Source organism: Sminthopsis crassicaudata, chromosome 3 (genome assembly GCF_048593235.1).
Source record: "Sminthopsis crassicaudata isolate SCR6 chromosome 3, ASM4859323v1, whole genome shotgun sequence".
Classification (NCBI taxonomy): Eukaryota; Metazoa; Chordata; class Mammalia; order Dasyuromorphia; family Dasyuridae; genus Sminthopsis; species Sminthopsis crassicaudata.
In genome coordinates this window covers 509,521,306-509,547,737 of record NC_133619.1, presented here as the reverse complement: position 1 = coordinate 509,547,737, position 26,432 = coordinate 509,521,306, and the positions used below count along the sequence as shown (strand labels likewise).

Below are 26,432 nucleotides of genomic sequence, written 5' to 3'. Positions count from 1 at the left end.
CTGTATTTCAATGTAATTGGTTTTCCTTGCAATATTATGTATTTTATTTTATGCAGTTAAAAACGAGAAGGGGTCTGTAGCCCTCACCGGTCTGCCAGAGGACTCCAGGACCCCACAAAGGTTAAGAACCCCTGAACTAGATGACCAAATCCCCCTTTCTCTCTCAGAGTCTGTGATTTGGAGGGAGGGGGATGCCTGAAATGATCTCTGTGAAATCCTGGAGGGTGGGGTAGAGTGAATGTCAGGAAGGGTTTAGAACACAGCAGATTCCAGTTCTTTATTCTGCACTGCCTCATCCCCCTGAACCACCCTCCCCCCAAGCCAATAAAGGACTATTATTAGGAACTATAACACTGCTCAAGCATTCTGTCACATTCTTGTAGCCCAGCTTGGAATAGGAGCAGTGCCCAAAACCCAAGGGGGCAGTAAGGAAATTCCCTGGGTGGGGCAATGTCTCTGATTACTGGTTTAGAGCTGGGTCCCAAGGAAGGGAGCCACCCCCTGCACCCCTACTCCTACCCACCATCCCCACCCACCTCCACTCTCCAGTATCCTCAACTCTGAGCATCACACTCCTGATTGCCTGTTTGTCTGCCTGTATCTGTCTTCCTGCTTCTACCCAGCTCCCAAATATCTCCCCTCTCACCGATTTACTCTTCCCCCCCCCCCCCAATCTGTGTCTGGGGAAGGGCCAAGATAGAGATGCTGCCAAATAGAGCTAGAGGGAATGTTGTCTATAAGTGTTTTGTTCTGTGTGTGTGTGTGTGTGTGTGTGTGTGTGTGTGTGTGTACACCTTGCTGGTTGATGGAGATACAGAGATGAGTTAAGACAGCCCTTAAAAGCACTGGATTTGGAGTGACACGATTTCGGTTGGAATTCCATTTCTTCCATTTGCTCAGTTTTGTCATTTGCCAAATGGAGACGGTAGTCCCTCTTGGGACTCTGGTGAGGATCTCATCAGTGGAAATGTGGCGTGATGGAAAGAGCACTGGGTTTAGAATTAGAGCTCTTGGGTTTGAATCTCAACTTGGCTACCTTAACGTTGTAAAGTGAGAGGATGGTCTGGATCTCTGAGCTGCCTTTGAGTCCTGAGCTTCTGTGATTCTGTGTGTTCATGTGCACATGTTCACTGCTGGGTACCGCTTTGTATGCATGTGCGCATGGCTGTGATGGGGCACAGAGCACTGAGTCTGAAGTCATAAAGACTCATCTCCCTGAGTTCAAATCCAGCCTCAGAGACTCTATTGGTGTGACCCTGAGCAAGTCATTTAGGACTGTTTGCTTTATCTCCTCATCTGTAAAATGAGCTGGAAAAGGAAATGCAAACTACTCCAGTATCTTTGCCAGGAAAACCCCCAAAGGGGTCATGAAGAGTTGGCCATGACTGAAAAACTACTTAACTACAGCAAACATGACATATTCTTTGTTCTGTGAATGGATTAGTGAAGGTCATGTGTGTGTGTGCTTTGGGAGGTATGACTGTGTAGAGATCAAAGTGGAGAGCTCTCTGTGTGCATGTTTGTCTGGGTCTTGCCATTGTGTGAATTGTCTCTCCCATTGTGTGAATAAATCAGTGTATGATATTTGTACACACACACATATACATACATACATACACATGCTTTTTGGATAACTGGTTCTCTGTGGTCAGAGTGCAAGGCTGGTAGGTGTCCGGGAGAAGGAAGTTTCATGAACCTATATGGGCTCTCTCTAAGGGAGTAACTCTAGTAATCCAAGTTATGGGGGGACAAAGAGGTCAGGATCTGGAGCTCAGGAGTTCTGAGCTGCAGTGAGACATGCTGATAGATTGTTCTTATTAAGGTCAGCATTAATTTGGTTATGCCTTTGAACTCAGGGCCTCCAGGTTACCTAATGAGGGTGAGGTAGGTTAGGTAGAAAACAGAATAGGTCAAAGCTCCTAGGTCCATTAGAGTGGGATTAGGTCTGTAGTAGCCCTTGAACTTCCAGGCTTGACAAGGTAAGGAGATCAATTAAAAAAAATAAGAAACAATTCTTAATTTTTTTCTCTATTTCTCTTTGTCTTGGCTGCTAGGTGCTGTAAGTATGGGAGGGCAGGAAGCATGGTTTGTGTTCAGTGAATCCCTATGGAGAAGGAAAAGGGGGGCCTTGAGGCTCCCCACAACTTCTACTACTCACTGTCTCCATAAGCTGACAGGTATATGGGGATAAGATTTCCCTCTTGAGTGAAGAGAAAAAGAAAGAGCTGAGGTTGGGGGGAGTAGAGGCTGAGCTCTGGTCTGGCTAACGGGCTAATAAATCTCTCTCTGGTTCTATGTGAATGTTTTTTTAGCAGAGTTCAAAATCTAATTGGCTCCTTGTCATTTCTCTTCCATGATTCCCTGGAAAGTCTTGTTCTTACTCCAAGTCTTTGGGGATTATAGAAGAGAAGGGACTCTACTCTCTGCTACTCTGAGTGGTTCAGGAAAACTGGAGCAGCACAGACTGCAGGGACCTCTATCTGGAGACCTCCAGTAATGAAGAGCTTATTTTTTCCTGAAGCAGCTTGTCCCATCATGGGACACCTCTGCTCCAAAACAAGTTCTTTATATGGAGCTAGAATCTATTTCCCTGTTAACTCTTGTGCAATTGGATGGCTACTACCCACTTGTCATGATTCATGTGCTTTACAAATAATACTGCCAGAAGGAGCCTTAAAAGTATTGCTAAAGGTTATGCTGTTCAAGCAGGAAATTCAAGATTGCAGGGGGAGAGGCCGGGTTTTTACCACTGTTGACTTTCAAAGGCAAGGGATTAAGAAGAGAAAATAAGAGGAAGTGAAGGAGGGAGAAAATATGGAACTCAAAATTTTAAAGAAATGAATATTTTTAAAATGTGCTTACATGTAATTGAGATAAAGAAAGAATACATTTTAAAAGTAAACCATAGGTCACTAAGATGGTATCTGAGAATGCAGTTTGGATTTTTGGACCCTGGTTTAAAATACAGGAAGGACAAGCTTCAGAGATGGTCAGCGATGGAATGCACCTAAAAAGCTCTGGCAAGAATTAATTTGCCTGGAATATTGCAAGCCTAATCAAAATGCTTTCAACTGAAAAAAAGAATAGGGAGGGAAAAAGATGAATATGTATATCAACCATACCACTGAAACACCCAGAAATTCACAGGAAATAAAATCTAAGAATAGAGCCAGTAAAAAGGTGCATGGCCTGAGAATTTTATTCACACATGCACAAAGTGTGGCTGACAAGTAAGATGAACTAGAAATTAAAAAACAAGTAGGCAAATTTGACCTCACTGAAGCTTAATGGGACAAGAACCATGAGCCTAGAAAGGAGCTTAAACAAATATATTAAATGAAAAAAAAAACTTAAACAAATATATATATATATATGTACATATATATACACACACATATATATTTTACACACATATATTTTTTTCTGTTTATATGAATATATATGAGCATACACACATATTGAGTTCCAGATGCTCTCTTCCTTCCTCTCCCTCCCTCTCCCCCATTGAGAAGATACATGTGAAGTTATGCAAAACAAAGAAATAATAAATGTAAAAAGCAAAGGTTGAGTTAGAATAGCATTGTATATTAAGAAGATATACTTATGTTAGGAAATTTAGAAATAAAAATGGGAAAGCATGGGGGAGTATTTTAATAAAGGCAGCTAGATAACATAATGCAGAAGTAGAAACATGGCCAGTAGGCCACATGCCCCCACTCCATTCTTAGTTAAAATGTAATTAAGAAATATTTAACAAAATAAGAAATAAAAATGGGAAAGCATGGGGGAGTATTTTAATAAAGGCAGCTAGATAACATAATGCAGAAGTAGAAACATGGCCAGTAGGCCACATGCCCCCACTCCATTCCTAGTTAAAATGTAATTAAGAAATATTTAACAAAATAAATAAAAATACAATATAACATAGATAATATGGCATTTTAAAACTCAGTCAATATGCAATCTATAGAGATCCTTATATATGACTTAGTGGCCACCTGTTTCTAATTGAGTTTGTTATCATTGACTCCTGGCGTTATGGATAGAATTCTGGACCTGGAGACAGGAAGACGTGAGTTTAAATTCTGCATAAGATTTTTACTAATTGTGTCACTTAAACTTTCTTAGTCTCAGTCTCAGTCTTTCTCAGTTTTTTCACATGCATAATGAGGAAGTTGGACCAATGACCTTCAAGGTTCCTTTTAGCTCTACATCTGTGATCCTGTAAAGATCCATGAAGGTAGAGATAGAAGGGATTTTGTCATCAGAATATACCACAGAACATAGAAATAGAGAAGAGATAAGTAGTTTAGAAAACATCATAAGGCTGACACAGAGGGAAGCATGTTACAGTAGTGATTTCATTTGTACATACAACTACCCAGGGTTTTCTTTATGCCAAAAACAGAACAACTAATATTTTCTCTTTTTCTATTTATTTAATGTTTTCCTTGTTACACAACTAATATTTTCTTGGATTTGAACTTGTAGGATGGTCAGACCAAAAAGAAGATATTAAAGGTTTGATGTGAGCTTGGAAATGGATTCCCAGTGGATTGCCCTATGGATCTTTTCTCATACCCATGCTATGTAATGTTTTTGTCAATGATTTGAGTAAAAAAAAAACAGATGGATTGCTTGCCATGTTTTCAGGTGACACAAAATTTGGAAGGATAGCTACCCGCTCAAAGAAAGACTGAGTATTCAATTTTTTTTGATATGCAGGAACTTTGGGCTAAATGAAATGAGTAATATTTTAATTGGCATAAATGTAAAATCTTACACAATGGTTTAAGAAATCAACTTCACAATATAAGTTGAAGAAGATGTGGCTAAAGGATAGTTAATCTGAATCAGATTTGGGTGTTAGTGGACTCAGTGCCCAAGGACACAATGGTGGGCTACTTTGAGAAGGTCATAACTTTCAGGAATAAGGAGGTAATCAACCACATTCAAAGTATCATGTTCAGTTCTGTGTATTATACTCTAGGAAGGACACTGATAAGACAGAACATCCAGAACGGGGCATCTAGGAGAGAGAAGGGCAGTGAATTCACACCAGGAAGGAACTGGGGATATTTAGCTCGTAGAACAGAAGGCTCAGCAGAGACAAGAAAGTTGTTTTCAGATATCTGAAGGGCTTTCATATGGAAGAGCAACATTATTCTTCTTTTTAGACCTATGAGAAGTGGAAACAAAGGGTGAAAGCTACAAAGAGGTAAATTTAAGCTTGATGTAATTTAAAAACTTCCTAACAATAAGAGCAATCCAGAAGTGGAATTGGCTGTTTTAGCATGTAGTGGGTTTCCTTTCATTAGGAGGGAAATACAAATAAATACAAATGGATGACCACTTTTCAGAGAGGTTGTAGAGGAATTTTTTCAGGTATAGATTGGGTTAGAGGGTAGCATAGGGCTCTTTCAACTTTGAAATCCTATGATTCAGTGGAGAAGATAACAATCAATAAAGCATGGTTCCTGCCCTCAAGGAGGTTAGTCTAGTAGGTTGGTAGGACACCAACATGGATAATTCATATGGTTCCATGAGGTTTATAAAACACATTCCTTTCCCCAGTTATTTTAATGTCATTCCCATTTTACAAATGAAGAGACTAACCTGACACAGCCAGGATTCAAAGATCTCCCAACTACAAGTACAGTGCAGCTCCTACCGTGTTAGTGCGTCGCTGCTTCTGCATGGTGCTATTACACATTTTCTGTCCTTTCTTAGGATCAGTGGGATTTACTCATGGTACCAAAACAGGTCACCCCTCAGGTTCTGTGAGACCCTGATGGAAGGAGATGAGGCAAGAAAGACTGGGATAGGGCTGCTAAAGTAAGGAGGAAGGGAGGGAACTGACCAGTTTTTCCCAGCTCAGGCACCTTGTGCTACATAATTGTTCCACCAAGTTATTTCCAATTATTTCCTGTGTAAATAGTAATTAGCTAAGGTTTGCAGAGGAATTGAAGGAATTTATTGGAGCGAAGGGAACCATGAGACTGGAAACAGGGATGGGGAGCTCCGAGGCTGAAGGAGAGGCAAGCCTGTTTCCTTGAGGAGACGTGGCTCCTAGTCAAAGGGAGTCTCCCATTTGAGAGTAGAAGCTCAGCTCTGCCCTCAGCCTCCCTCCAGTTTGAGGTGAGGGTTCCACAGGACTCCTTTGGAAGTCTCTAGTTTGAGGGTCATTCAAGGACATACAAGACAGAGATGAGTGAATGAAGAGAAAATTGAGCCTGGGAAGGAAATGTCGAGGTTCAGTGGGAAGATTGAGTTCAGGTATATACTATACTCTGCCCCAGATATACTGTGTCATTTTGGGCAAGTCCCTTCCATTCTCTGGGTCTCAGTTTCCCCTTCTTCAAAATGAGGCTCCTCTTAGTGATGCCATTCTGTGATTCTGCTCTAAGCACCTGAAGTATGGAGATGGAAGGGGTCAGAGCAGACTTCCCAGAGGAGGTGAGTGGAGGGCTTTGTCTTGAAGCCTGTGAGAAAGATAGCTGAGAGGGGAGGGAGCAAGATGAGGGGGAAGACTCTTACTTGTCTTTCCTGGTGGGTAGACAGTAGAGGGTGGTGGGGTAGGAGAAAGCTGCTTCTTTCAGAGCCGGGGAACAAGCTGTCTCCACCCCAGCTGCACCCAGAGATAAGAAGGCATCACAATAAGCAGCTGACAGGGTGGCGGTAATGCAGACGCCCAAGTCCAGGCCCCCTCCCCCCCACTTCTTTAAGTGAAGCTGCCATAGCTTCCGTGTTTACTGGGCTATAGAACAATCCAGCTCCCTCACCCCTATCCTCACTGCCTTATTCTATAAGACCTGACTTACCTTAATTGGAAATGGAGGGCTGAGAAACAATCTATCCTAATTTTACTTGCCTGTCAAAGATGTGGACAGGGGGAAAGAAAGATCTAGGGATCATTTTATCCATGCTTTTGCATCCACGCCTTACAGTGTCTTAGAATTTTAGACTCATATTTATAGCTTAGAGGGATCTTAGAACATGGAATGTCAAAGCTGAGAGTTGGAGCGTGAATCTTAGAACATGGAGTATCAGAGTTGGTAGGGAAGACTACTTGAGAACATAGATTGTCAGAACTGGAAGGCGCCTTAAGGACACCCAATGTCAGAGTTGGGAAGGACTTTAGAACACAGAGTGTCAGAGCTGGTGAGGGGATCTCAGAATATCAGCTGTGGGGGTGGGGGTGGGGGTGGACCTTAAAACATAAAACATCAGAGCAGGGGGAAGCTTCAAAACATAGAATGAAAAAAGTTAGAGCAGGGAGCCACCTTAGAAAATAGAACACACAATATGAGAATCAGAAGAGATCTTAGAACACACACTGTCAGAGATGCTCCCAAACTAGATTTTGTGATGGCTCAGAGAGCAGCAATGTTTTGCACATTACACAGTGAATGCAAACAGAAGCTAGATCAGATCTTTGGCATCCTGAATCCCAGGTTAGCATTTCTACTGTGCTGCCATGCAGGGTTTTTAAATCCCTCAGGGAAGAAAATTCAAAATCCTTTCATTTTTCCATTTCTGAACCTCCCCCCCTCACTTCTCCCCCTCCTAGTTGCTTCACATGCTTGAAATACCTTCCTCTTCCCCATTCACACTTTCACCCCAGTGGTTCCAAACCGACTTTCTCCTATCTATCAGATTTCCTCTGGGAAGTCTTCCTGGATTGTTTAGAGGAAATGGCTTCCTCTGCTTGAACCCACCCACTTAGTATCTTAACTCTATCTCTCCCCTCCTTTTCCTCCCTCCCCCTTTATCCCTTAGAATATAGTTATTCCATGCAACTTTTCTTCTTAGCTTGGTATTTATTGCTGGCTCTGTTTTTGTTGCATCCTCCATTGCCATGTCTGTCTCAGATGGGAAGGAGTGAATATGTGGTGGTGTTTAAAGCACTGGGCTGGAGCCCAGGATTTTTGGTTTTAAATCTTGCCTCAGATGTTTGCTAGCTCACTGCATGATTTTTGGACAAGTCAAAGAGTCAGGACAAGGCAATTGGGAAGGAGAATGCTGTTTGAGATAAAAAGACTTGGGTTTCAAATCCAGGTTGCCACTGATCCATAAGACTTTGGTCAATCACTTCTAATGGCCATCTGTAAAAGAGAGGATTGTGCTATTTGACCTGTAAAGTCCCATCCAGTCACAGAACTGTAGACTCTTAGGGTGGCATAGACCCACCATCCTCCCTCACCTATTCATATATTCATATAAAGGCCTGGATTGGCCTTCTAGCCTGTGTGTATCACCTCCAATGACAGGAATCTCACTTCTTCCCAAGGCAGTTTGTTCCACTGTGGTCAAGCTCTCCTTATAAGCAAGTCCTTCCTTATGTTTGGTCTAAATGTTTTCCTATGACTGACTTCCCTCCTTTGGTTCTAATTCTATCTTCTGAAACTACTGAAGAGAGGTAGTATGTTGGTCAAAAATTCAGAATATTTTGGAAAGGACTCCAGGATCCAATCTAGGCTCTACTCCTGGATTTTAGTAGGTAAGTCTCTTCTATCCCTGGAGTTCTGTTTCCATATCTATAAAAGGATGGTGGCGGAATAGTTGGTCTTTGAAACACCTTTCAGCCCGATACCCTATGATTCCATGATTTGATTCTCAGTGAAGTGGTTCAAATGAGCATCTAGGGGTGAGAGACTACCTACCTTGTCCCCTCAGGTGGAACTCTCCCCAGAATCCCACAACAATGTATTTTTATAAAGATTTTTTGCCTCCTTTCTGCTTAATGAGGTCACCTTCCCTTTTACTCTTGCCTGCCAGGCACCTCTCTCTTTTCCTCCTCTCCCTCCTTTTCTCCTTGCTTCTCCTTGGTTTCTGCCTTTGTCTCCTGCCTCTCCTTCCTTTCCTCTCCTTTCTTTGTCTTTGTCTCCTCTTTCCTTCTCCTCTCTTTCCTCTTCACTTCTTAGGAAGACTGTGTAAGAAAGGGAAGCCCCTGATGTGAAGGGGAGAGTGAATCTTTCCCTAAGAGAGTCCCTAGTCTGAGTGAGAATATTGTCCCACCCATAGGAAACCCCTGATCTGAGGAGACATGGTCCTGCCACCAAAGAGCCCCCAACCTTAAGGAGAGGTATGACTTTTTTTTTTCATCAGGAAGACTCCAACATAAGCTGAAAGACCTGGCTTCTGTTCTCAGGGAGTTCTTGAAATGAAGAGGAGACACAACTCTGTCCTCAGGTCCCTAGTCTTTGAAGGGCTGGAGCATATGAGATGCATATTTATCATGGCTGACAGTCAAGGATTTACAAGCGACATCAGTCAAGAGACTGGGGAGTAAAGCTAGGGCTGCTGAAGATTCCCAAAGGGAGGTGATAGTGGTTTGGGGAGCAAAGAGGAGCAGAGTTTGGGGAGAGGCACTGAGGGCGAAAAGGAGGGAAAGGCATCTGTTGGTGATGAATCCATAGGTGGCCCGGGTGTATTCTACAGTGCATGTGTCTCCAGTGTGACTAAGGGACTGGAGATACAGCCCTGTTGGAATAACAACCGAAGCCCATGTCTTCATGGAACCTGGTTGAGGGAGAGGGCAAGGAGAATTATTAAAATCATAGAACATTAGATTGGGAAGAGACCTTAGACCCTTAAGCATAAAGCAAAATGTCATAATTAGAAAGAGCTTCCAAATGCAGGCTGCTAGACCTAGAAGGGTTCAGAGAATATCATTATAACAGATCATCATAGACATTCATTTAGAGTTTTCCAAGTGCTTCACGAAGTACATTGCTCATTCGAACTTCACAGTAGCCCTATGATGTAGGTACTGATTATTATCACAGTTTTACAGATGATAAGACTAAGTTTTAGAGAGTTTCCTGGTTTGCCTATGGTCATACAGTTAGTATCTGAGGTAGGATTTAACCCTGGGCCTTCCTGACTCCAAATCCAGGACTCTATAAGGCCTGAAAGGGACCTGAGAAGCCAATGAGTCCCACCCCTTCATTTTAAAATAAAGAAACTGTGATGTAGAGGAATGATAAGGACCTTCCCAAAGTCACTCAGGCAGGCAATAAACATTTATAAGTTGACTGTTATATGTCAGATACTCTGCGAAGCTCTGGGGATATAAAGAAAGGCAAAAGATAACCATGCAATATATTGCTTATCCATACATACTTATTATGTTCAATATGCTGTGGACTAAGGAAAGAAAGAAGCAGACCTGCTCTAAGGCAGTCCGGTGTACAATGAGAAAAGAAGGCATTTATCATAGATTGAGTGTTTAATAACTTTACATGAAAGACATGCCAGCACCATTTTCATCAGTTATAAGCTGCTGAATTTGATTTAATAAACTTCTTGCAGCTCTGAATAAGAATTCAGTCAGTAGCTTTTAAGCCAGGAAAGTGCTAGTGCTGGACACTAGACAGCTGCTTAGGACTACACAGGAGAATAATGGAAGAGGCAGAAGTCAGGAAAGAGCTTGATGGATCCCAAGGTGACTGAGCTCTCTCTTTCCACCCAGGCTGAGCCCTGGACCTGGTAGATTGAGTCTTGACAATAGATTGAGTCTTTTTTCCCTTAACTTTGGCTGTGGATTGTCACCTGACTCCAGGCTGAACTATGATTCCCCAGTTAGACAAGCTATGGCCTTAGATTGAATTTTAGCTCTAACCCTTAATTGAGCCCCTGAACCTGACTTCAGAATGATCCCTGACCCTGGCCCTAGACTGAGCCCCATCCCTAACTCCAAACTGAACTTTGAAGACTATACTGAGCCTCAAGCACTTGACCCCAGATACACAAAGACACAAAGAGAGAACTCATAATTTTTAGTCAAGCCAGGCTAGGGTGGGTCTGACACTCTCCATGGTGCTGATGTGCCTATCAGTGCCAACCCTTGGAATTAAAGATTCACAGGCATGAGACAGGACAACTGGGCAACAAACACTTAGAGGAAGGGGAGGTCTATTGAGGGATACAGACAAGGATAAGGGGGAGTGAGTTCTCACCTTGTAATCCTAACATCAGAACTCAGGTTGTCTGGACAGTGACAAGGTGAGAATTCAGGTTGTCTGGATAGTGACAAGGTGAGAACTCAGGGGAGGAGAGGAGATTGGTAGGCAAGGATGATGGAGGAAGTGAGATTCATGCTGGACCTTAAAAGCTGGGGGAAGTTTAAAGAAAAGGAGAGGGAGGACTTTCTAATAAGTGAGAATAAATGCAAGTGAAAGCTTGACTGGATGTGTGGGAGAATGAAGAGGCTAGCCCAGCTGAATCTGAGACAGCACACAGAAGAGCAGGGGGAGGTGAGGCTGGACAAACCTGACAGTGGAGAGCCTTGAGTGCTAGTCTGAGGATTTTGGACTCTTTCCTATGGATTGTGGGAAGCCACAACAAATTCCAGAGCAGACAAGATATGGGGTCAAAGCTGGCCTGTAGGAAGGTGACTCTGGCCCATGTCCAGAATGAAGAAAGAGAGAGTGAAGGCAGGTAGGTCATTTAGAAGACTGCAGTTCTGGTAGGAAGACATGGGGCCTGGATTTGGGCCATAGGGCTGGAGAGGAGGTGGATGCAGAAATATCAGGGGAGGAAAAAAAGGACAGGACTTGTTGGGCTTTTGGCATGAGGGAATTTTAAGGAATCAGAAGATCCTCAATGTTCAAATCTGGGAGTGAGAAGACTAGTAAAAAAAAAAAAAAGCCAGAGGCATCAGCAAGAAGGCAAGTTTTAAGGGAGATAATGAGCCCAGTTTAGGGTGAAGTTTATATGTGGATAGAAAGACCCAGTGTGAAACTCAAGCAGGGAGTGGGAGTTGATGATGGTCATCGGAATGTCACATTTTTTTTTATTCATTTTTCCAAATTATCCCCTCCCTCCCTCCACTCCCTCCCCCCGATGGCAGGTAATCCCATACATTTTACAGTCACATTTTCTTTTATTCAAAGTTCACAGACATTCATAATAACTGACATATATAGAACCTTAAGATTTAAAACTTTGCCAGTGAAATGAGCTAATATTTATTAAAGTGCTTAGCACAGTGCCTGATACATAGTTGGGGGGTTTTTTGTTCTTCATTCTAGAAGAGGACCATCAGGGAGGGGATGCCATAACATGCAGGTGAATTGGATTTAAGGGAGGGAAGCTGTGCAAGGTCACCTGCCTCACTTTCCCCTCCAGTGGCAGGACAGAGCAGGATGACTGTATGCAATGGGAGACCTTGCCTTTTTAACCTAAGGTGGTCTTTTAAGGAGGCTAAACCCATTCAGTGATTAAGGCTAGAAAGCGATTGATGCAAAGAATGGCCTTTTTCACCTAGTCCAAATAAATAAATAAATGGATGGATAGATGGATGGATGAATAACTAACTAACCAAGTAAACAAATAAATAAATAAACCTGGGAGAGGAAAACCTTCAGGGTTTCTGGGAACCTTGAGGGGAAATTGCTGCTCTGTCTTAAATGTTTGTGACAAGAGAGGAAAGTTGGGAACTGTTTGACATGCGTCACAGATCTGAAAGAAACAGTTCAAATGTTCAGAAGAAGGATCTATGACCTAAAATTCTACAAGGCCTACCACCTAGTAGATACTATATAAATGCACCCTCCTTCCCTGCCTCGAAATACTTTTTATCTCTCATCTTATTTGGGGCTCACACAACATTATTATACTCATTTTCTAGATGAAGAAACTGAGGTTCTGAGTGGCTAAGCGATTTGCCCGGGTCACACAGCTGGCAGATAGTACTGGTGAGATTTAAAGAACAGTCTCCTGATTCCAAGCTCAACATTCTTTCTACCTGCCTCTACTCTCTCCCTTTCTCCATTCTGGACATGGGCCAGAGTCACCTTCCTATAGGCCATCTTCGAACCCATCTCTTGCCTGCTGAGGAATTTGTTGTGGTTTCCCACAAGCCGTAGGAAAGAGTCGAAAATCCTCAGAAGCTCTGCTGAGAATCTCTCACGGACCAAATTTGGCTTTATATGTTTCTCTTTTTTTCTTGTCAATTGACCCACATATCAGGCCTGTGAGTAATACAAGGAAGAGTTTGTTTGAGCCACAGAGAGATAAAGGAACCGATCCAAGATCACACATTGAGTTGATGTCTAGAATTCAGACCTCCAGACTCCCAGCCTGATCTTCTTCCCTCTCTCTTTAATCTCTCACCAGCCTAAATCAAAATGTCATTTGAATTCAAATCCTCCTGCCTCCATGTTCAGTATTCTGTGTGTTTTTCACTTTTCTAGGGTACTAGATCTGAAATCAACTTTAGAAATCATTCAGCTCTGCTTAGCAGAGTACCTGGTGCATAGTAGGCTCTAAATGGTTATTCCCTTCCACGTCCCCAGTTTTTCTAATTAGAAAACCAAGACCCAGAAGGGAGAAAAGGATCGGCCCCAAATGATGCAGTGAGTCAGTAGCAGAGTCTTTTTAGGTTTCAACTTGGGTGTCCTTCCTCTCAGACTTCGGTCTCAACCACTCTGCCATGCTTTGTCTCTCATTCAGAACACCTGATATCTATTACTAGGCACTGGTTAGGTGGAAAACACTGGTCTCAGCCCTGGGGGGGGGTGGCAAAATTTAGATATTAACGAGTTTAAACATACTGAAGACCTAGCCCTGCCCTTGCAGACTGCTCTGTCTCCTGGGGGAAAGAAATGCAGAGATCATTTGAACACAAGGCAGATGGTTTCAGGCCACCTTGCCCTATCTCTGTGGCCCAGAGCTGTGCTGTCTGCCTAAGAACAAACTCCTGTTTTTAGACGCATTGCTGTTTGTTGGAATACTTGTCTTGAGGAGGCTGAGATCCATGGAAATGACACCCCCAATACCTTGGCTAGCTAGAGGTGCCCAGGTGAAACTCTGGGTAGAAGAGGCAACTGGGGCCAGGAATGAAAGGCAATGTAGGACAAGAGAGAAGCAGATCCGAAACTGATTTCCTCATTTTAGGGTGGGAGGAAATCAAGTCTCTCTCCTCCTTGCTTGGGGCCAAACCAGCCCCATCCAACCCAACACCATTCCATCCTAAAGTTACAGCTCCCAGCCCATTGCTCTCTTTGTAAAAAATCTGGTCCAGGTATGTGATCCTCTAACCCAACTGAGTTTCCCCTCCCCCATTCCTATCCCTTTTTTCTCACACAGATGGACAAGATGGGTTTTTTATAAATAATTGTTTACGTGTTGTCTTTCCTATCAGACTGTGAGCTTTTTGTCTTTTTTATATCTCCAGGGCCTAATACAGTGCTCAGCATGTAGTAGGTGCTTCATAAATGCTTATTGACTGACTGATATTAACTAAAGCCCAGGTCAGTCTAAATCCAACCATCTTTTTATTACAACTGTGAACCCCCGAAACCATACCTGAATGAGTCTGAATGAGACTCTAGGGCCCCCTCCTCCACCTTGTCCTTTCTCTATATTGAACTCCCAGTGCCTTCTTTTTTAAGTAATATTTTATTTCCCTCTAATTACATGTAAAAACAACTTTTAGCATTTGACTTTTTTTAAAAAATTGCATTCTAAATTCTATTTTTCCCTTTCCCTATTCCCCTCCAGCCCTTTCTTGAAAACCTATTTTTCTTATTTGGTTTCCATACCCTCTCTTCTCTTATAACCTTTAACTTCATCCATGTTGTTGTGGCTCAGTCTTTTTTTTGTCATGTCTAACTTTTCCCATTTGGGGTTTTCTTGACAAAGATATGGAATGGTTTGCTCTTTCCTTTTTCAGCTCATTTTACAGATGAGGAAATTGAGAGAGAAACAGGGTTAAATTACTTAGGATCACATAGCTAGTGAGTATCTGAGGCTGGGTTTGAACTCAGAAAGTCGAATCTTTCTGATGCCAGGCTGCGCCCTCTATCCACTGTGCCACCTGGATGCCCCTAATTTCACATATACCCTGTGAAAATTGGTTGGAAGAACTGAGGATGTCTGGCTTGGTGAGCAGAAGGAATACATGATAACTATCTTGAAATGTTTGAAGAGCTGTCACCTTGCCAAGGAATTCTCTGTTTGCTCCAAGGACAGTATGGAGGACAATGGGTAGCAGGGTGATGAAGCAGAAGGAGGGATGGAGTTGATATCAGAAGGTATGAGTTCAAATTTTGCCTCCCCTACTTGTTTTCTTGTGTAACCTTGGGTATGCCCCTTCCCCTATCTGGACTCAGTTTCCTTATTGCAGAATGAGTGGGTTGGACCAAATGGTCTTTAGGAACCTTTTGACTCTGATATTCTGTGACAAGAAATAAAAATTTTGAAAATTTTGATAATAATAATTTTGTTTCCCTACAATCATCTTTTGAGGTGCATATTATTATTCCCATTTACAGATGAGGAGAGAGCAAGTGATTTGCCCAAGAACACACAATTGAGGTGGGATTCAAACTTCAATCTCTCCTGATGTCAACTCTAGTGTTCACTCTGCCTTTCTACAAGTATTTGCTCCATTTTATAGATGAGGAATCTAATTTGCTCTTAGTCACAAAAGTAGAGTCATTCTTGGGATTTAAACCCAAGTTTTTCCTGATTCCCCTGTCCCCTTTTCTTTCCTTTTCACTATAGATATGAATAAGTATGATAGAGTGTTTTAGGGGCAAAGGAAAAATACAGGCAAAAATGCAAAAGAAATGGAAGAACAAAGGAAGCTGGAAGGGTTCAGAGAAGACTTCTTGGATCTAGTAGCACCTAAAGCGAGCTTTGGTTTTTTTTTTCTTCCTACGTGTTCCAAGAATGATTTTATATGATGTATTTTACAATAGATATCTTAATTTACTTTACAAGTTGGAATTACATCCTGAGCAATATAATGCAATGAAGTACTATTGTAAATAACAGTACAGAAGTTACTAATTAACACCGGAGCAATTAATGTTTTATTTAAATGTTATAAAATATCTTTCCCTTATTTTGTAATCATTATAGTCAGCACAAGCTTACTCTTCCAGCATTCTGTCCTTCTTTTTAAAAATAATTGGGGGCTCTTAAAAATTATAGAAGTTGATGTTTTCATATCTAATCACTTCTATCATTTATAGGAGCATCAGACAGTTCTGGTCTGAGTTGAACTTTGAAAGAAGACAAGCAGTTAAGTAGATGGAGAAAATCAAATCGTATTAGAATTGGAGGAGACCCCAATGACCATCTCTAAAACTTTTAATATTACAGCTTAGGAAACAGAGTCACTTGCCATTTAAAGAACAATTGTAGGTTTGCATGTTCAGTCCCTTTTGACTCCAGAATCGGTACCCTGGATCCCCCTGAGGAAATAACACATGTGAGGGATGTCAATACAGTATAAGAGAACGTCTGGAATATAGAAGATATGCAGGGAAGACAATATGGACTTAGGCTGTGAAAGACCTTGATTATAATAGCATCATCATAGCATCATAGGTTTAGAGCTAAAAGGGAGATTAGAGGTCACTTAATCCAATCTCCTCAGTTTTCAGATGAGGAAACTGATGGCCAGAGGACTTGTCACATAATGAAAAATAGCAAAGTTAGGATTTGAATTCAGGACCTCTGCCTCCAAATCCAGGGCTCTAGACAAGCAGTGAAACTTGTTTTCTTTGCCAAGAAAACCCCAAATGGGGTCAGGAAAAGTTAGATCTTACTAAAAAAAAATTAACTGGGCAACAACATGGAGGAAGTTAAAGGTTCCAGGAGAAGAGAGGGAATGGAAGCCAAGTAAGAAAAATAGGTTTTCAGGAAGGGGCTGGAGGGGAAATAGGGGAAGGAAAAGATCGAATTTGGAACTCAAAAAGCAATTAATAGGGGAGCTCAAATGAAAAGGCTTGTGCTATTAGGAAAATCACTTGTAAATCAGATGAAGAGTAAAAAAAAACAAGTCTGGAGACCAGGAGGCCATCGCAACAATTTAGCTCATTGGTGAAGCTTAAACTCCTGTGGAAGCCAAGAAAGGGCTGTAGGTAAAGATCCTCAGATTTATGACATTTAAAAATGGATCTGGGAATGCAGAATGTGAGAGCTGGAAGAGCCTTAGGAAAGAGAGATCTGTAAGGAGTCTTATTTAAATTAACTCGGAATGTTATTAGTGGAAGGGTCATTAAAACAAAGAACATAGAATGCCATGGAGCCTTAGAGAACATCTAGTATAGCCTTTTCATTTTTATAGATAGGAAATTGAGGTTCAGGGAAGCTAGAAACAATTTTGAAAAAGGATCTGGGAGCAGATGGTTCTTCAAAGCCTTAGCCCTAAGGCTAGATTTTTTGTGTTTTTCCTTCCCCTGTCAACTCTCTCTTTTTCTTCTCTCCATCATTCAAATATTCCCCATCCTCCTCCCCCACACCTCTGTCACATCTGACATTCTGGGAACCTTGAATCCTTGTTTTTATTCTCAGTCCTGGGCTTTCTGACAATCCAGTGGGCATACAGAGAACCCACGAATCTCGGATCTGGGAAGTCATATAGTCCCACTACCCTCCCAGTATAAAAACCCCCTTTATATTATGTTACTTGTTATGGTGATAAATGGTCAACCAGTTTCTTCCTGGACACTTCCAGCAAGGAGGGACCTGCCCTACTCTCTGACTAGGTCTTCTCTGTTGGAAAATTGGACTTCCCCCTCCTCTAGGCTCCTCTGGGCTGGAAAGTTAACTTTTAGCCTTGTATTACTAGGGCTGAGGTCTCCAGGGTACTTGCCACATTCTTCTCACCATGACCCTGCATGGATAACCTGTCCTTCCCCTAGTGTTTCAGCATCTTTCTATGTGTTGTTTTTTTCACATTCAAATGTAATGCTCGTTGAGAACAGGGTGCAGTCTACCTTTTTTGTATTTGTATCCCCAGGATCTAACACAGTTCCTAGTACCACATAGTAAACATTTAATAAATGTGTTCTCTCTCCTTCCCTCTCCCTCTCCCTGTCTCTTTCCCTCTTCCTGTCCTCTCTCTCTCTCTCTCTCTCTCTCTCTCTCTCTCTCTCTCTCTCTCTCTCTCTCTCTCTCTCTCTCTCTCTCTTTCTCTCTCCCTCCCTTTCTCTCTCTGTCTCTCTCTCTGTCTCTGTCTCTCTCTGTATCTCTCTCTCTCTCTGTCTCTGTCTCTCTCTCTGTATCTCTCTCTCTCTCTCCCCCGCCCTCTCTCTCTCTCTCTCTCTTTCTCCCTCTCCTTCTCTCTCTCCCCCCTCTCTTTCTCCCTCTCTCTCCCTCTCTCTCTCTCTCTCTTTCTCCCTCTCCTTCTCTCTCTCCCCCTCTCTTTCTCCCTCTCTCCCTCTCTCTTTTTCCCTCTCTCTCCCTCTGTCTCTCTCTCTTTGTGTCTGTGTGTGTATCTCATATCTATGTCTATCTGTTCATCTGTCTGTCCTTATATCTGCTTGTCTATGTATCTACCTATTTTTATTTTATCATCTCTATGTTATCTATTTGTCATCTGTCTGTCTCTTTATAATCTATCTATCTATCTATCTCCATTGTGAGAGAGTTCTTCTTTAGGAAGCTTTTTCTTATATTGAAATCTGCCTCCCTATAATTTCCACCCATTGTTTCTAATTCTGTTCTTTGGAGCCAAGCAGAAAAGATCTAATCCTTCTAAATGTTTGAAGGCAGCTCTCATGGCTCTCTCCATCTTCTCCCCAGTAACCCCAAATTTGATTTTCTCCATACTAAACAGTCCCTGCTTATATAATTTTGGAAGAGTAAAAATTTAGATTATAATTCTTTTCCTTCCCTAGTGTTACTATATTATTATATTATATTATTAATATGTTGTATTATGATATCATATTAATTATATTATTATTGTAGAGGTAGCTAGATGATGCAGTGGACAGAGTACTGGGCCTGTGTTTGGAAGACCTGAATTCAAATCCAGTCTCCTTCTTAGCTATGGAAAGATCTCTGGGACCAAACTGTACCTGGAGAATTTCTTTCTTTTATAATTTGTTCTATAAGGATTACATACTTTATTATTATATATTTTAATCATTCCTGAAGGTCCTTTATTAAGAATACCTTGAAGTTCCAAGCTGCATAAATTGACAATGTATTTGAATATATTAGAGATGGCAGTATAAACATTTTTACTTCAAAATAAAATTTTAATATCTGCTTGTAAATTTTTTTGTATTTAAAGCACATTTGAGCACAGCTAGGTGGTGCAGTGGATAGAGCACCAGCCTTGGAGTCAAGAGAACTGAATTCAAATACAGCCTTATATACTTACTGGCTGTATGACCCTGGACTAGTCACTTGACTCTGATTGTCTCCTGCCCCAGTTAGATATTAGAAGTCTTTATATTGACCTTTTCTCAAGAGAAAAGGTGAGAGAAGAAACTCTCTTCCTCCATTCTTCTAGGAAAGGTTCTAGGCTCAACTAGCAATGCCTTTTATAAGTCTGGGACATACTCTTTGACCAACCTAGACACCTTCTTCTGGACACTAAAAATGGCATATTGATATAAATTTATTTTGACAACAATTTATTGTTGTCACTTTTCACTCACTACATCTTCTTTAGACCCAGAATTTTCATTCCTTTATAAATTTCCAAGAGCCCTAATTTAAGATTCTCTAGCCCCTTGGATTTTCCTGGTCCCATGCCAGCTTGGCTTCTTGGGCTCAGACCTGTAGCCCTTGAGGTCTCATTAGATTGAATTAGTTTGTCTCCAAAGGCACAATGGAGGTAGGTGGATAGGGGAGGTAATAACAGAGAAGCTTATTTTAATTTGATTTTTTAAAAATATAGTGGTTAGAATTATTTAAAAACGGAATGAGTTATTTTGTGAAGTAATGAGATTCCTGTCATGTAGTATTCAGGTAGAGGCTGGATGATGTGTTGGTCATTTAATGGTTTCTAGGTGCCTTTGAAGTCCTTTTCTGTTCTGAAATTCTATGATTCTGTAATACCCTCTTCCTTTTGCCATCACAGAGTCACAGAATTTCAAGGTTGTAAAGGACCTCATCGATCATCTAGCCCAAACCCCACTTCACCCCATCCAAATGGTCAGCCTTTGCATGAAAACCCCCATGAATCTCTGCCAAGTCTGGAGGCAGCCTGCCTCCCTTTGGGATACATCTCATTGTTTTTCCTCTTACTGTCTAATTTGCCTCTTTGCAGATTCTCCCCTACAGCCCTGGTTCTGCCCTCTGGGGCCCCGAACACAACAAGACTAATCTATCTTTCACTTGATAGCCTTTGAAGTACTTGAAAATAGCTATCATGTCTCCCTTGAGATTTCTCTAGGTTAAACATACATATTTCTATCAAATGATCTTTATACTTACCTTATCTTAGGAGCCGATCCAGCCCTGATTTCTCCTCCCTGTTACCACATCTTCCATGTTCCCTTTTCCCCAAGAGTTGATTTCCAGTGGTTTATTCATTGATGAAAAAAAGGTAGTGATATTTAGAGATCACCTACCAGGGAATGAGTATTAGATACAAGGATGAAAGAACACTTTCTTGTCATAGAAAATGGTTCTCTAAACTTTATTATGTGAGACTTAATTAAAATTCCTGAGACACCCACCCTGAGCCATCTTGATAGGAGACTGGAGTAGAGAATAAAGTATGTTGGAATTGGAACCTTGGTGACCTGGACCACACTCCTAGACAAACCCACATATACATAACACCTAGGAGGGAAAGGAGGATAGAACTCTGGGCTTGGAGCAAGGAAGATCACAGTTCAAATGTGATCTCAGATTCTCATTAGCTGTGTGACTTTGATTAAGTCACCTGATCTTTGCTTCAGTGTCCCCACTTCTACCTCACAGGGTTATTGTGAGGGTCCAAGGAAAAATATTTGTAAAACATTTAGAACAAAATAAGAGCCATGTAATGCTTATTCCCCCTCTCTGTTATTGTAAACACACTGAGGCACACATAAATATGATCAATGTTACCTTCCCTTTGGCGCTAAACACACCTGGAATGGGGTGAACCCTAGGTTTGTTGGGGACTCAGAACCAAAGAAGAAAACCAATCAGAGGAAAAAATACTCTACTTTCTGCCAAAGCCAAACTTTTTTTTGGAGGGAGCAGGAGGGAGGGGGCTAAGTATATTTTTTAAAAATTAATGTTCTTTGGGATTATCCAGGACAACATATGAGGGTTGACCATGAATGAATGAAGAATTTATTTATTTATTTTAACAATACCCTTTTATTTTCAAAATACATGCAAAGATAATTTTCAACTTTCACCCTTGAAAAACCTTGTGTTCCAAAATTTTCTCATTCCCTTATTCCCATCCCTTCTCCCTTAGACAGCAAACAATCCAATATAGGTTAAACATATGCAATTCTGAATGAAGAATTTATTAATCATCAATTATTTTGTGATGGTGAGGAAACATGGATTATTTGCTGCACTTCTTATGGGAAAAGCCCTTTCTGTACTTGCTTGATCACAAGCTCAATTTCAGTCATCAGCCTGACTTGGTGGTCAAAAAAAATCAAGTTCAACTTTTAGCTACATTAAAAGAGACATAGGTTGCAGAATGAGGGAAGTCCGGGGATACTCTGTGCTCATCAGACCCCGTTGGGTAGAAAAGGCACTGACAAGCTGGACCATGTCCAGAGGAGGAAGGTTACCTGAAAACTCTGCCATATAGTTAAAGGGATGGGAGAGCTTTAGCCTGATTTTAGAAGATTTGCAGGGAAGGGGGAAATGATTCTTCATGCAAATACATGAGAGATTATTAACCTTGATCTTCTTGACCCGAGAATATGCTAAAAGCATCAAAAGTCCCAAGGAGCCAGATTTCAGCTCAATGCTAATATGAAAGCTGTTCCCTCAGTGGAACGATCACAGTCCTGGAAGTCTGCAAAGACTAGATGAGCTGCTATTGGAGAATCTATAGAAAGGAGATCTTGTTTTGTTCTGGAGGGAGGAAGTGGTGGGAACCAGACAGAAAGACTTCCCAGGGTGCCAGAGCTGGTTTCTGGATTTAAAGGTTCCTTAGTTCTCTGCTTATAGCCCTGTCCTTACAGTGATATCTCTTGCCCTCTCTTCTCTTCTAGGAAGCCCTGCTGAGTTTGGGCTCTGTCATTGATGTCTCCAGTCTTCACGATGTCATCAAAGAAGCCATTTCTGCTGTGCTTCCCAAAGTGGTAGGTGTCCCCTGTTCCCCATCCTTGCACAACTTTCTTGTCCTCTGCAAAGAGGGCATTGATTCTGCTGGTCACTGAAGCCAGAGGAAGGATGGAAATACTAGGGAGTTAATCCATGACTTGGTCTGACCTGACAGAGCACCTGGTTCTGTTGGGGAAATACAGGTAGGAAAAGAGGGAAAAAGACCTAATCTGATTTAAGAGGGAGCTTTGAGATCTCCCAGAAGGGAGAGATTAAGGTGGGGGCCTTGAACTGGGCTATGAGGGATGGAAAGAAGGGAGAGAAAAGGATGGGGCCTTCTAAGAGTAACCCCAAAGCAGGTTCCAATTTGGTACAGTTCTGTCCCGAAGCAGCAGGGATGCAAAAACAAGTCATCCCCCCCTCCCTCGTTGTTTGAGGGTTTGCTGGAGGCCAAGTTTATTCTTTCCCCATTCTCCACCCTGCTACCTCATTTCCTTGGTATTTCTGTCAGTTCTGTCTTTGTTCCCTTTTACCCAACTTTCTCCCCTTTCCCTTCATTCATAACATTTAAAAATGTGAAGCCAAAAAGATCCCTAAAACACCCAGAAAATAGATGGCAGAGCTGGAGCAGACCTCATAGGATGTCAGCATTAGAAGGGTCCTGGGAACAAAAACAAGCTGTCAGAGCCAACGTCCTCTATAGCCCATTAAGCCCCTCTCATTTTACAGTACTGGAATGTGATGCCTGGGGAGGGGAAGGGACTGCCCCAACGTCACATAACAAGTCACTGGCATAACTGCCACTAAAACCCGGATCTCCTGACACCCACCAGCTCAGCACTTTCCATAAAACCTGACCTCTCCAAATTCCTCCTGGCACTCTCACATACCCTGAGATAGAGGGCAATTATTTGCCACTTTTCCTTAGTCATGTTCCTTTCCCTCTTCGGGTCTCAGTTTTCCAGTTAAATAAAGAGGTTGAACTCAGTGTAAGAGCCAGCTTTTCTTAGGACTAACATTCTGTTCTGTATCTAAGGACATCCTGTTTCTTGTTTTAAGGGTCCTCTGAGTATTTTATGACTCTATGTTTCTGAGTCTATCCTCCAACTAATTTTTAGACAGGTGTATGTGTGTGTGTGTGTGTGTGTGTGTGTGTGTGTGTGTGTGTGTGTGTTGGAGAAATGGGAGAAAATGGATTTTATGTTCCAGAATAAATGGTAAATGCCACACAGTCTGTGGGTGTGTTCAAGGAATGGGAGAAAAGGGTTTTTATATTCCAGAATAAATGGTAAATGCCAAAAAAGTCTGAATGGTGAAGACCCCTGTCTCTGTGTGATGGAGAGACAGATTGGGGGCCCCTAGGGCACATAGGGCCTCAGAGATGAAGCCCAGAGAAGGACCTGAAATTCTCCCTATTCTCAATTCTCCCCTTTCCCAAACTCACGGAATACCAGAATCTCAGAATTCAAAAGTCATCCAGTACCTGGACAAGTGATCTTTGTCTGGACTAGTGATCTATGCTTCAAGACCTTCCATAAGAGGCTGGAGGCTCCCTCCCTCCCAAGGACTCAGAAATGTTTGCAGCCCATCCCGATAGGGTTAACGAGAGCCCATACTGTAGAGCATGAAATTAGTAAGAAAGAGGTGGCTCATCGACACCCAAAATAAACCAGTCCTGGAAAGGAAAGGAATCAGACGACATCTGGCTGGTGGTGGTGACACATCTGGAGGGGCTCGGAGAAGGAGGGAAGCAGGAAGAAGGAGTCCTGGCTGGGAGCCCTGGCTTCTAGCCTCAGGCTTGCCATTGATTTTCTGTGTGACTCTGGTGAAGACCCTTCTCTTGTCTGGGTCTCAGTTTCCACATGCGAAAAATGGTGAGAGACTAGAAGGGCATAGTATGTAATAATTTTAGCAACAGGACCCACCATGAGACTGACACAAGGCTTACAAAGCACTTTCCCCCACAATACCCCAGGGCTGGAACAATGTAAGTATTATGGAATCAGCATCAGAATTGGGAGGGATCTCACAGGCCATCTGGTGTAACACATAGGAAGAAGAATTTCTTCTGCTAAGTACCTGAGAAGTCCTTGTGCCAGTTTCATTTATGCAAGATTATTTGTAGTTACCAGAATGGGAAACTGAGTCCAGAGAGAGGGAGGGTCTTCAGAGAGGACTGACCACAGAAAGTGTGTGTGTGTGTAATTGTCTATGTGTGTGACAATTTGCAGCCTGAGCTCATTCATTTGCTTGCTCCATTCAGCAATTCACTTCATTCATTTTTTCAATTCATTGCGATTCACCAATACATTCATTCAGCAATCATTTATTAAACACCTTCTCTCTGTCTGGTCCTGGAAATAAGTTCGGATACATACCACCTGGGGCAAGTTCTCAAGGAACTTGCAACATAATGGGGCTGAGGTACTGAGACTGTGTACACAAATAGTTATATTACAAGGAAGCATGAGAGAAAGGCAAGGAAGGGAAAGGCAGAAGGTACACACGAGATGTTTAGAGAAGGGAGAGCTCATCAAGGAAGGCTTCAGGGAGGAGGTGGCACCTGATCTGGGCCTTGGATAATCAGTAAGCATTTTATAAGTATCTTCTATACACTAAGCACAAGAGTGGAGAATTCAGTTCTGGGAATACAAAGACATGTCCCCTGCCCCCACAGAGCTCAGAAGATAAAGACTATAGCAGAAGAGAATGGAGGCAGGATCAGGAAGGAGACTGGAGATCCGATCCAGGCACAGAAATTGTATCAAAGACATAGAATGAGAATGGGGAGCAACAAAGTGTCCAATTTGGCTGAATTAGAAGTACATGAAGGTAAATAGCATCATATAAAATTAGAAGGTTCTCCTCAGGCTAGACCATGGGAGGTCTTAAAAAGTAATTTGTAGGGGGTTTTGGTGGTCAGTGTGAGCCATTAAAGGTTTTTGAGCAGGGAAGTGACAAAGTCAGAGCGGTGAATTAGGAAGCTCGCTTGATTAACCTGTGTGCGGGCAATATGGAAATACTATTGTACATACAGGAGTGTAAAGGGGCCATAATAGCAGAGGGATGACTAGCTATTGGAGGCGGCAGGGTTAGAGAGGACTGGAAGCAGGGGAACTGGTTGGGTTATTATAGTAGTCCAGGGAAGAATTAATGAGGGCCTGTGTCACTGCCCTATGACTTTTAATCTGGTGCTTTCTTCTCTTTGTCACGGGTGGATTTGAAGGTATAGAAGGAGAATCAATAGGATCTGACAAGTGACTGGTCCTGAGCTATGAAGGAGAGATGGCTTGATTTTAATACTTGGTATCCTTATAACTTAGAGCAAATCTTTTACTTTCCTCACCTGTAAAATGGATTAGATCAGAAATCACAGAGCTGAAAGCCCATTAAGTCCCATCCCTTCATTGTACAGGTGAGGAATTAAGTGACTTGCCTAAGGCCACGTCACCTGTGCCATAGGCATTTCAGGATGATTTTTAAGGTCTCGAATCCTAGTCTCGGGTTGCCTGGAGGATGGCAGTGTCAGAAATCAGGAAACAGGGAGAAAGGCAAGTTTAGGGGGAGTATGAAGAGTTCCAGACTTACTGGGTTTGGGAGCTCAGGGTAGGCTACCTCCCTCTATCCCTGAGCCACACTGTAGCCCCATTGCCATGGCCTGAATTATGAGGCTCCCAAAGGAAGGACAATAAGGGAGAAGGGAGGGGAGGGAGAACTGACCCTTTTGGTATAGATGGGAGGAGAGAAGAGCTGGGAGCCTGGCACCTGCCCTCATCAGTAAGCATTGTCCCCAAACCTCCCTGTGAATGCAGACTTCGCTGATGCATATGAAACAGCTTCCTCTAAATGTGGCTAATTTTAACCCAGCGGGGGGCGTTGGGTGGGGGGGAAGGGGGAGCAGAATCTGAAGGAGGGAGGAAGGAAGGATTGGAGGGAAGGAGGAAAACAGGCAGAAAGTCGGAGAAATGTCCTGAAGCAGGCGATCGGCGCTGGCATTTCAGTAGCTTTTGGAGGCTGGCGAGGCATTTTTATCATAATGACCCTCTAGGGAGAACAAATATGTTATTCCCATTTTATATTTTATTATTTCGTATGGCCCAAAGCAGGAAAGTACCCAGAGTGACACAGCTAGCTAGTGGCGGAGCTGAGAACAAAGCCAGGTCTCTTAATTCCCCGAACAAGAGCTCTTTCAGTTATCCAACCAGTCAGTCAATCTTTGAGGGAAAAATTACTATGTGTCAGGCACCTCAGTGCTGAAGATAACAAAGACAGGTATCCAAAAATGCCTACCTTCAAGGAATGTACATTCTAATGGGGCAGGCAATATGGAAATACTATTGTGCATACAGGAGTGTAAAGGGGCTAGAATAGCAGAGAGATGACTAGCTGCTGGAGGCGGCAGGGTTAGGAAAGGCTTTTTGTAGAAGATGTGGGCTGAGGCTTGAAGG

General features: G+C 42.3%; 1 protein-coding gene across 2 annotated transcripts in view; it reads left to right on the top strand.

Moving 5' to 3' along the window:
* The window catches only part of PDE2A (phosphodiesterase 2A), a 172,644-nt gene that overhangs the window by 78,737 nt on the left and 67,475 nt on the right, over nt 1-26,432 (top strand). For both annotated transcript variants that reach the window (XM_074303997.1, XM_074303996.1), the window contains exon 3: nt 21,933-22,022. In XM_074303997.1, coding sequence (XP_074160098.1) covers nt 21,933-22,022 — 90 coding nt within the window. The remainder of the gene's footprint in view (nt 1-21,932; nt 22,023-26,432) is intronic.